Below are 11,883 nucleotides of genomic sequence, written 5' to 3'. Positions count from 1 at the left end.
ATAGCGACAAAACAACGGTTGTTAAAACACACTTAGTAAAAAACATGTTTACATTTTACATTAAAGGGCCTAAACACCCCACGTCACTTTTATTTTTTATGGTAAATTCATAAAGCGACTGTTTTATTGATTCCAAAAATACTTTGCTTATTAAAATTGGTCCAGTATAGGCGTAGATATTCGTCCTCAAACAGTGATCTCTAGCGCTATCCTTTTTTTACTACGAGCTTCGTGATTGTGACGTAGGAACGTACTAGTCACGTGACTGATTCATTCGTAAAAGCGAAACCGGCGTTTTTTTTGTGCTTTTTTGCGTTTTTTTTGTTCTCTCGTTTTTCGCTAAAAACACTGCCTCTCGCCTTTCTCAGTGTTTCTGAATGAGAGCGGCCACGCTTCAACAATTTTGTGACGTGATTTGTCACGTGGGTAGTACACTTCTCAATTTTTTCGCCACGCAACTTTCAAATCAGTTTTATGAATTTCACGGTGTTTGAGCTGGAATATCTTTGGTTATACAGAACCGATTAAAACAAGTAAGGTGTCGTTGGAATTAGAAAAACACACTCTATCTATTAAAGCGATGTACATTTGAGTGTGTTTAGGCCCTTTAATTGGAAAAAAAGGGTGGTCGCTACACCTTGCAGTCAAACAAGCCATTTATGTTAATCTATTTAATAATAAGTTTACTTCTAATAGAAATAAAGTAAAACAGTTAACATTTCATAAAAATTAAGATCATACCTCCATTTTGAGAGGAATTCAATCCACCTCTTCCTCTAACATGTCCCAAACGCTCTCTGACCGATAGCTGAATAAATAAAGGACAGATAAATTAAATGGAATTCAAGTTGAAAAAATCTATTCAGTTAAGCAAAGCTTTGTTGGCTGTTGTATAAACGAATATAACTAACTTTATCCTCGTGTGACCAGTAAACGACAGTCGTTACACACAGGCGTTCTGTTTCATACACCTTGAAGTCTCGTACTAGGTTACAAGTTACCAAGTACGTTACTTTGGAAGTGATTCATTTTTAGGGGGTGGGGTGGATTTTTATGTGGCTGGTAATTTGGACCAGTGGGTTGAAGCAATAACCGTTAAGTGTTTTGATTAAGGACACATACATTCATAATGGTAGCAGCGAAGAGCCTTAAACCCATTACCTCTGGGTTAGGGGAGGCAGCGCTAAACTCTTTGCCGGTCGAGACACGATAATGTATCATAAATCACCTTGGGTGGGGTTGATGCCTGTGGTGTTTGGGGTTTGGAATGACCCAGTGCAGCTTCCACAGCGGGCCGTCTTTCCATCTGCTGTGCAAGACGACGGTTCTTGTCACTGGCCATTCGATCAGTAGAAGTCTGAGCGCGCACGGTTTGCGCAGTTGGTGGCGGCCGTGATTTCATGATGGTTGTGAAACTTTGGTGACGGAATGAGTGAGATTTTCTTGTTATTACCACTTATACCAGTCGTGCCATGCACAGTGCTTTACAAGTTTCTGTCACAGGGTTTAAATGGATGGTTCTCGTACTGTTAATGATTTTTTGACACATTTTTATTTCTTGTGTTATTTTTTCTTAACATGTAATTCATGTGGCCGTTTAATATGTAAATTATAAATACAGCTATGTGAAATGTGGAAAATTTGTTTTTTTGGTCCCCATAACCAAGCTATGACAATGGTCCAATTTATTAAAAAGGTGTAGATAATGAATAAATCCAAACATGGCCGGAAAATGAAAGTCGTTAAACAAGAGCGTTCTATTTCATACACCTCGTGCCAGCTTACGAATTACCAAGTATGTTATTTTGTAAGTGATTATTTTTTGAGGTAATTTTTCTTTTTTTCTTAAGTGTGGCTGATAATTTGAACAACCTATTAGAGACCACTGGGTTGGAGCAATTGAGGTTAAGTGTCTTGCCTAAGGACACATACACCCACAATGGTAGCAGCGAAGAGCTTTAAACCCATTACCTCTGCGTTAGAGGTAGGCATGCTAACCAACCAAGCTATGATGCCGGGCAATATAGTTTAAAGTCCTGCAGCTAATGTGTTTTTGCACACAAACTGGGTACTAATTTGTACTTAAGTGGTCCTGGAAGCTATATCATTGATTAGGCATATCACAAAACCCATAGAAATAATTAAAGAGGGGTTGGGAAAGTTTAACAGGATATTGCAACTATTGTAAAAGGTAGTAGCAAATATACAGCTATGCAAATTATGAGATTTTATTTGTGTGGTGGTATGTGTTATTTTATGTGTTGTACCTTTGAAGTGTGTGTAATCTTAAATTTTCTATTTTTGTAGTGCTCTACAGCAAGATATTTAAATTGATTATACCATGTAACAGTTAGCTGAAGCCATCCAAAACCTGCTCTTAAAACTCATTTGCCACTTACGCCCATGTATGAGCAGGGCAGCACTGCAACAATGGCAAACAATCTAAAGAGCCTCTTACTTTCCAAAAGGAAATGGGCCCAAGATGTTAAACATTGATGCAAATCACACATTTTTACTTAGAGATCGCAATAATGTGTCTTATAACTTTCCGAGGCATTAATTTTATTCATTATTGCCTCATATTAGCACAATGTTCTGCATTATTTACTGCAGATTTAATTTGTGCATGCATTTTTGTAACTGGGTTTAAATCTTTATATTTTCATGACCAGTTTTGGTTCAGACATGGCAAAGTTGGTATAACAGAAAATTTGGCATTCTCACCGAGCATTTAAACTCATTTTGGTTGTGTTCTTGAAGGTGATTTTTTGTAAATTGCTCTCAGCCATCCTGTAATGCTAAAACATTCCAATTAAACAAATTTAACTTAAAATAACTAATTTCCTATATGTCTACATTCTTTCAACAGTAAAGGAAAAACCATATATAAACTTAAAGTTGTAATTTTTTCCCCTGAATTCTTTATTTATAGAAACTACAACACCCTTATAACAAACGAAATTGCGCTCACAATTTGACTCAAATAACACTTTTGTATCGTCGATCGCTTATAATAAAATACAACACGCATTAGTGAAATAAACATATAAAAGGACACACTTACTTTGTTAAAGATTCAATATGCGACTGAATGTTGTTCTCAGAATAAAAACCAACCTCTCGTTTCGTTAGATTTTAACGCTTCAAAAAATTCACAAGCAGTAAAATTTACTACAACGTAGTTTTAAAATGTAGTTGTCATGACACGACGCGACGTGTATGGTCCCAACTTTACATGAACATCGGCATGTGAATTTTAAACTATTGTACAATAGTTTAGTTTTTAGGGGGTTAATTAAGTTGTATTATCAGAGTCAGTATATAAGCATGTTTATATACGGACTCTGTGTATTATATATTGAAAACTTATTTCAAGGAACAAACTTAGCGGCATGAAATGCGAACTGCTGGCTCTGGTTTGAATATGGTTAACCGGGAGTTAGTAAGTTGCTGAATAGCTGGACCCGTTCGCAATAAGAATACAAAACTTCTGCATTCTCAACTACCTGCAGCAGATCCAAGTCGCAAACTTTCTGACATTGGTAACTTTCTTTTTTAAATTGCTCACATAAAACTACGTGCTTACTTATGTTATATTAGCAACGTATTTGTTTTGTGCATGCGCAGCAGTTTACTTTTCTGAATAGACAATGCCGTTAAAACATACTGCCCTTGTCGAATACAATATAGTCTTCCATACAGCTTATCTTATACAATAGTGTGAAATTCAGTAGGAAATTCAATATTTCACGCCAAAATACACTTCAACAGGAAGTTCATATGGTGAACAATGGAGTGTGTGCACAAACCAGGAGACGCGTTTGGTTGCGTTCGGTTCGATCACATTGGCCACACTAGCAACACATGTAAAGGTAATTCTGTTGTTCCACAAATATTTTAATGTCTTTACACACACTTTTTTTTTTCATAAATGGCTCGTTTGTCTGTTAGGTGTAGTGACCACGCTTATTTTCTTCCAATTAAATGTAAACATGTTTAACTGTACTGTAAGCGTGTTTTCACAACTGCTGTAATCATATTTAATCTATTTATTTATTGATTTAGGTTACATTCGTCCTTCTGTATGGCTTAAGTATGGTGGAATTGCATTGAACTGGTTAATGGAGTCCATATTGTTACAGCAATGCTATTTTCGAACATGGAAAATGAAGATAGAGTTCACTTCTGCTGTTCAGAACCTGCATAATGGGTTGCCTAAAGTTCCTGGCACCAAAACAGCCATGGATACCATGATTGTAGGGCCGAACCAAAGTTATGTGTTTTCTTTTGATTTGTGTGGTGTGTGTGATAAATACCTGGTATGGAAGTGTGTCATCACTAATGTTGCTCATGGATATAAAGTTGCTGTTTTGAATGGCATGAGTGAGTTTTGTGACCCTACCCAAATCAATAAAGCTACTGAAATATTAGAAAAATCTAGTATACATATGCATGCAAATTCTTCCTTACAGCTTGATTTGAAAACTGTTCCATTTAATGATAAAATATGGGAGACCGTATTTCCTTTAACACATCTAGATCTAAACAGCAATGTGATTATTACTGAAAACTTAATGGACAACTGCATTAACGCCATGCATGAAGCTAATTGTGCAGGTGTTTTAAAATCCTCTGGAATTCACAGTCATATTGCTGACTATATTGTAAAAAGTAGCGCATGTGAAATTTTTTCAAATGTTACCGCAGTACCCGGCAATGAAATTGCAATAGTAATTTGGCAAAATAATATCCATAAGCGAATGTTTTACTTTGTTATTACAAAATGCACAAACATGGTGGCCACTTTCACATTACAATTATTTGATAATGTTAGCAGGGACAATCCAAAATTGTAGGTACAACATTATTTGCACTGTATGTTTTAATTCAAGTTTTAATTTTTTGCTTGAAATTTCTGCCAAAATGTCTTCATTTTGTTGAGTATGCATTTACAGAATTTTTATAATTTAAATACGATTATGTATCTGTATTAACGGCACTATGCTTATTTATTTTATATATGATACAAAACAATTGTATATCGTATGTGCAATAAAAGTTAATTTACTCAAAATTTTGGTTCACCATAGCTTAATGAATACCGGTTTCAAAACTCAATGCTGCCACTAGAAACTATGTCTGTAGCTAATTTGCCACAGAGCAGCGATCACTTATTTTCTAATTTATGAGCTACACACACGAAAAACCAACCAGGTGCAAAGTTTTACGTTCTCGAAGCGCGAAAGGACAACAATAAAAAAAACATTTAATTAAGTTAAACACAATAGTCTTATCAGGGTTTTAGTTACAATTTTGAAACGTATATCACACTATTAATAAATTGGACTTTGCAATGTTGTTACATCAGAAAAAATAAAACTTATAACATTAATGTTAAAGCGGTGGTAAAAGTGAATAGTAAAAAACTCAGCGTAGTTCTGGCAGTGTTTGCACTCGATTTGTCATTGTAAAGATGATCACAGTTATTCGCTGACGCACAACACGTGAGACTTGTGATGCCAGTGTCTACTGATCGTCGTTTACGAGATGCTGGCGGCGTCGATGGATTCGGAGGCTGCTTTTGACACAAAAATTTGCGCTGCTTTTATGTTTGTATAAAAGTGTATGTATGGTATTAGGGTGGGGTAAGACGGGACACCTTTGGCATATTATATCCAAATATCCTGATGAAGCTTTAAACAATTACCGACGGTCTATGGGAGTTGCGAGGGTACGGTTTTATAATTCTTTGAATGTTCCTTGTTTACTACCAAATGAGACGAGAAAATAGAGCTAAAAGGTGTCCCATCTCCCCCCACCCCTACTATATACTGTTATGGAAGGATGTTAAGATATAGTTTATTGTTTTAGCGATGATTAATTGATTAGCGAATAGTAAATGACGTCACGGACTACGTGAGCTATGTATCGACATGCAATACGTTCTACGTAACATATGATATGATATGATGTTGCGAATAAACAAACAAAATATTTCATGCCATTTCCCTCGAAACCCTTCTGAACCACAAACTGCCCTATATGCTGCTCGCCCACGGGAAAGCTTCTGCTTGATTCCTATACACACGTAAGTATGTTTTCCATGTTAGAGCTACTATATTTATACCGTGCTTTCACAAACAAATACTATAGTCGGAAATAACAAGTAAAGAATAGCCTCGTGACGTTTTAAGCAGTAATGAATCACCGGTTCGAAGATAACATCATACCTGATTCGGACATGGCTCCGTCAGATTACTGCATAGACAAGTACCCGCGTAACCCGGGGCAGGTACTCCTCTGAAACATCCGATGGTGTATGGAAATTCGGTGGTTATGTGGTATCTGGGCAATAAACACAGATTTACAAAATGTGTAGGCTATTTATTATTACACCGAAAATATCAAAGGCAGTTTACAATGGCTGTTTTTCTTAAATTCGAAAATAAGTGCACTTTTGGTCATATGTTTTTAGTCCCAGCAAACACATGCAACATTTTTATCATCACTTTGTAATTATAGCAACGAAATAATTAGACTCGGAATAAAAGTGTATATGCCAGTCGTTTAATTACAGTTTAATTAATATTTTTTTTCCAATTTGTAGAAAACAATAAACATTTAAAGAATTGTACGGTCACGACTTTTATAGACCGTTGTTATAGTTGTTTAAAACACAATCAGGATACTTGGATATTAAGTGCTAACCGTGTCCCGTCTTCCCCCACTCTATTTAATTATAATCTATATAGTAGGTTGGCGGAAGATGGGACACCTTATCATTCTATTTTCTCTCTTTTTTTCCCATTTGGTAGTAAACAAAGAACATTCAAAGAATTCTAAAATCGTATCTTAATGACTCTCATAGACCGTCGTCAATTGTTTAAAACACGATCAGGATATTTGGATATCATGTGCTAAATGTGTCCCATCTTCTCCCATCCTACTATATGTAGAAGGTCTTACGAAGAGACACGCCAGGGAACCTAGGATTTCGGCCAGAGTTTGCCCTATTAATAGGAATATATGTCGTATACAAACCTGTACTTTCGGTAGCGATTGTATCTCCCATTGCATGCATCTAAATCCGCTTTTGTAATCCTTCTCCCTGTTTCGTCGTTGGGACCATATATTGGGAAACCGTCAAATGCGACACCTATGTACCACATGTAATAACATCCAATTATAACCTCAAGCTTAGACTTTTGATACTTTTAATCAGTTTAAAAATATTAAAAACTAAGCAGTCGTCGAATTGCTTGCCAAACGGCGTTGGCCCTGACGACTAAATAAATAGCGCAACTAGGATGGAGGAAGATGGGACACCTTTTCCTTCTATTTTCTCGTTCCATTTGGTAGTAAACAAATAACATTTCAAGAATTATAAAACCGTATCGCCACGACTAATATAGACTGTTGTTAATTGTTTAAAACTTGGTCAGGATATTTAGATATTATGTGTTAAAGGTGTCCCATCTTCCTCTATATAGTACTATATAGTCGTTATAACATGGATGTTTTTTTCACACACCTTGTGCGCGCTTACAAGTTACCACATATATGTAAGCCAGCAAAAAAGTTAGATGTTTTAAATGTCGTCGAAAGGCTTGCAAAACACCATGACGTTATAATGTAGCAAAGTAAAATGAACAGATATATAGTAGGGTGTGGGAAGGTTAGGACACATTTTTATTTTATTTTATTGTCCAACTCGTTAGTAAACAAAGAGCACTCAAAGAATTATAAACCGTATCCTTCTGACTCGGTTATTATGTGCTTAAGGTGTCTCGTCTCCCCCCACCCTACCACAAATACGATTTATACTAGTCACAAAAATATCTTGCCTATTAGTTGAGATGGGTTGTTGCAGGTGAGCTTAAACAAACACGCGGGCGTCATCATGTAATGGTAGCGTCCCAGATCGTCAACCAACCCCCAACACTCATCCAAGTTATCTAGTCGCTTTTTACCTATAGAAGGAAAATAATTTTGTAAAATGATTTGCTGCTTTCAAACCGAGTAAGAATAGTTCATGTATGACAAAACTTTTTGAAAATAGCTCACACAATGTATAATAACCATTATATTTGTCTCTTCGATTACGGTAGCTTTATAAACAGTTTAAACAAAAAAAAAACAAGATATAGCGACAAAACAACAGTTGTTAAAAACGCTTACAGTTAGAAAACATATTTTCATTTATTTGGAAGAAAATAAGCGAAGTCGCTACACCCACCAAGTTGGTTTCCAGGCACTTGTTGCATATAGATTTGTTAGATAACGTAGTGTGGGGAAGGATAGGACATCTTTTTATTCTATTTTCTTGTCCCATTTGGTAGTTAACAAAGAACATTCAAAGAATTATAAAAACCGTACACGATATCCATAAACCGTTGTTAATTGTTCTAACAAGATCAGGATATTATGTGCTAAAGCTGACCCATATTTCCCCACCCTATACATCTCACAACAGTAGCGTCTATGAAAATATTATCTTCCCTTACCCTTGTCGCAGCAATCGTGAGAATACGGGTTAAATATCGGGACTCCGTTGATTGCCATACCGATGGGACCATCAGGTAAACATGTCGTAGCTGATGCAAACACAGGCGTTGTAGGTAACTTTATAGAATAGGTTTGTGCTTCTATTTTGCTTGCTGCTTTTCCTGTACGGAGAAATAAAAAATCTGAATGTTGAATCAAACTTCCAAAATTAACCGAAAAAATTTCAGAGAAATAATCACCTACAAAGTAACATGATAACTCGTAAGCTGGCATGAGGTGTATGAAACAGAACACCCATGTTTAACGACTATGTCGTTTAGCCTACCGGCCACGCGATGTTAAAGTAAGTTACATTCATTTTATAAAGTAAGTTACATTCATTCATTCAATCATTAAAAAGGAAGTCACCTGTTTTGTGATCTGGTATACCGTTGCTCTGAATTTCATATGTGGATAGATTTGTGTCCGAAAGACGTACAAAACCTTGTACACCTGTATTCGATTCTGTGTAGACTCTTGATTTAAACTGCGCAAGCTCCAAAAGCGTGAGACAACTGCCTAACTCGGCGATGAGCACAAAAAATAAAAATCGGCCGAGGTACATACTGTTCTTTGATGCTTAGTTCCAATCCTTACTAAAGACACTTATCGAGTGAGCTCTGTTGTGTCTTTCACTACACCTATACGTACAACTGGTTTGCGCCCTATTTGTATTTATCACCATCGGAAACGCCCGCTCCAAATTGATGACGCATCCACTCGCATACACGCATAGGTCAAAACTCGTCACAGTACATGCTGTGTACTGTCACAAACGGACATCGGATTCGTCACAATGCAAAAAACAAGTGGCCGCAACGATCCATAAGGGGGTGGGCAAGCAGCGTGTGTATTTTTAGCGTTGTACAACTATCGGTTTGTTGGTGTCGAACGGGCTTGTGACTGTTGTGTCTGTTGTTGAATTCGTACACTGTCATCGTATGCCTTAACAAGGACAGTCTCTTTAGGTCCTGTTTTCCACCAAACGCCGTCTCCATCTTCGACGTTGGTTTCAATATGTAGCATGTAAATACCTTGAAAAGGAAATCATGCTTAGCGGTATTTAAAATAACCCATTAGGTTACATAAAAACTCGTAAGAGGGAATGAGGTGAATGAAATAGTACACTTGTGTGTTATAACTGCTGCCATTGTTCGCCACGCAATAAATAAGTTTCATTCATTTAACTAAGTTTCAACAGTGTTGTTTCCGAATAAAACTATCTTTGTAGAAGAGTATATCAAGCTGACAATGACATATATATAGTAGCGTGGGGGAAGATGGGACACTTTTAGCACCTAATATCCAAATACCCTGATCGAGTTTAAAACAATTAACAACGGTCTATAAGAGTTGTAAGGATATAGTTTTATAATTCTTTGAATGTTCCTTGTTTACCATTAAATGGGACGAGAAAATATAATTAAAAGGTGTCCTATCTTCCCCACGTTACTGTAGCCTACTATATAGATAGCCCACTCACAAACTGCTACACTCCCACGCATGTATGAAATATTTTAATGACAACTTTTACCTGCTAGTGGAAAATTGACAAGAAACTGCGTGCTAAAGTAATCGTTTCGTGGATTTACCGTCTGTACAAAATGAGACTTTCCCTCATCGACCTGAAAAACAACATGTTTTAAGTGCGTAAAATTAATATAGTAGGGTGGGGGAAGATGGGACGCTTTTTCAATCTATTTTCTCATCCCATTTGCCAGTAAACAAAGAACATTCAAGGCATTATAAAACTATATCCTCATGACTCCCATAGACTGTTGTTAATTGTTTAAAACACGATTAGGATATTTGGATAATATGCGCTAAAGGTGTCCCGTCTTCCCCCACCCTACTATACAAAATTTTTGTTTTTATATTAAAAAAATTAACATTTTTAGTACCTTTGTGTTAGTGACTTTGGCTTGCCCTTGTTTGGTTTTTCGAAGGCTGAGTTTGACTCTCGCAACCTCTCGAAACTTTTTATACGTCTCGTCACGATCGCCCGCGCACTCTATGACATCACTATCAGTTGAGTTAACATGCTGAATCACGCCTTCCACTTTCAACGTAAATTGTTGGTTGATTTCAACGTTCACAGGTCCGCTTGTACCACGCTGGCTTGGTGAGATAGCAAGCTAAAAACAATAAGTTATGCGCATGCTACTATCGTCGTAGGCTTATGTGTCCTTGGGCAAGACACTTAACGACAATTGCTCCAACCCAGTAGTCACTAATTGGTTGTTCAAAATATCAGCCACACATACAAAAAATCCCCCAAATAATCACCCACAAAGTAACATACTTGGTAACTCATAAGCTGGCACAAGGTGTATGAAACAGGACACCTGTGTTTAAATGTTGTTTCCGGCCACGCGATCATTAAGTAAGTTACATAATTACATTCATACATGCAGACGCTAATAGGCCCCTGAAAGACTTTGCCTGGTTTATCGGGCAAAATTTTAAAATATATGAAATATAAAAGACTAAAACATAGATGACTAATTTAGTAATTTTGCATTTAATATGCTTTTTCAAATTATTTGTTTTTTAAAATAATGTTTTTTTATTGCTTTCCACTTGCCAGTCTTTTTTACCCAAAAAATTAAACATTTTAAAAAACCTAATAATTTTGATTTTCCTCCTTAAATGAGTAAACTAGAACAAACTAACTACACACAAATACCTTTATACTTGTGGTTTGTAAACTTTGGTAGAAATATCTTGGAAATGAATGAGGAACCGAAAGAATTGTAGACGAACACATGGCCAAACAATCTGTCAGCTTAAGGTGGATAGAAAATAAAAAAATGCTTGTTTTTAATTATGCTTTATTCTGTATATAGTAGGCTGGGGAAGATGGGACACCTTTTCATTCTCTTTTTTCCCAATTTGGTAGTAAACAACGAACATTCAAAAGATTATAAAACCGTATCCTTATGACTCCCATAGAGCATTGTTAATTGTTAAAAACTTAATCAGGATATTTAGATATTAGGTGCTAAAGCTTTTCAGTCTTCCCCCACCCTACTATAATATACAAGCAATTAATATCTTTTTTGTTACTAAAAACTGCTGCCGTAACAGACTATCTAGTAAAGTAGTAATTAAGGCTTCAATTTAATTTGAGTTTCACTTGACATAAAGTATATGCATTGCACATCATCAAAGATAAACAGGATGCAGATTAATTGGTTTAGCTAACACACTAGGGCTTTCGCTGCTACCATTGAGCATATGTGTCTTTGGCCAAGAGACAAAAAGACAATTGCTCCAACCCAGTATTAACTGATGGATTTTTGGATTATCAGGCACACATAAAAAAATGAAAAACCCTCT

At 36.3% G+C, this 11,883-nt stretch overlaps 3 protein-coding genes across 4 annotated transcripts in view; 1 reads left to right on the top strand and 2 right to left on the bottom strand.

Annotated features, from left to right (window-relative positions):
• The window catches only part of LOC100187277 (chromatin target of PRMT1 protein), a 4,949-nt gene extending 1,680 nt beyond the window's left edge, over window positions 1–3,269 (bottom strand). Inside the window, exons 1-4 of one of the 2 annotated variants that reach the window (XM_002127305.4) lie at window positions 3,065–3,269; window positions 2,725–2,798; window positions 1,229–1,415; window positions 742–808 (exon numbers count right to left, since the gene is read on the bottom strand). In XM_002127305.4, the coding sequence (XP_002127341.3) occupies window positions 742–808; window positions 1,229–1,415; window positions 2,725–2,789 (319 nt within the window). In that variant the 5' untranslated portion in view covers window positions 2,790–2,798; window positions 3,065–3,269. The remainder of the gene's footprint in view (window positions 1–741; window positions 809–1,228; window positions 1,416–2,724; window positions 2,799–3,064) is intronic. The other variant, XM_009862443.3, reaches the window with a different exon arrangement.
• A 190-nt stretch (window positions 3,270–3,459) lies between these two features.
• On the top strand, window positions 3,460–5,074 carry LOC100184884. Its single transcript, XM_018814820.2, has 3 exons — window positions 3,460–3,542; window positions 3,772–3,872; window positions 4,143–5,074. The coding sequence occupies exon 3, from the start codon at window positions 4,167–4,169 to the stop codon at window positions 4,854–4,856; it is 690 nt and encodes a 229-aa protein (XP_018670365.1). The 5' UTR covers window positions 3,460–3,542; window positions 3,772–3,872; window positions 4,143–4,166; the 3' UTR covers window positions 4,857–5,074.
• Window positions 5,075–9,230: 4,156 nt separating this feature from the next.
• The window catches only part of LOC100183323 (integrator complex subunit 7-like), a 12,360-nt gene continuing 9,707 nt past the window's right edge, over window positions 9,231–11,883 (bottom strand). The window contains exons 18-21 of the mRNA XM_026837628.1: window positions 11,231–11,367; window positions 10,446–10,679; window positions 10,079–10,169; window positions 9,231–9,578 (exon numbers count right to left, since the gene is read on the bottom strand). Coding sequence (XP_026693429.1) covers window positions 9,415–9,578; window positions 10,079–10,169; window positions 10,446–10,679; window positions 11,231–11,367 — 626 coding nt within the window. The 3' untranslated portion in view covers window positions 9,231–9,414. The remainder of the gene's footprint in view (window positions 9,579–10,078; window positions 10,170–10,445; window positions 10,680–11,230; window positions 11,368–11,883) is intronic.

The sequence above is a fragment of the Ciona intestinalis genome, chromosome 14 (assembly GCF_000224145.3).
Source record: "Ciona intestinalis chromosome 14, KH, whole genome shotgun sequence".
Classification (NCBI taxonomy): Eukaryota; Metazoa; Chordata; class Ascidiacea; order Phlebobranchia; family Cionidae; genus Ciona; species Ciona intestinalis.
This window is presented reverse-complemented; position numbering and strand designations above follow the sequence as displayed.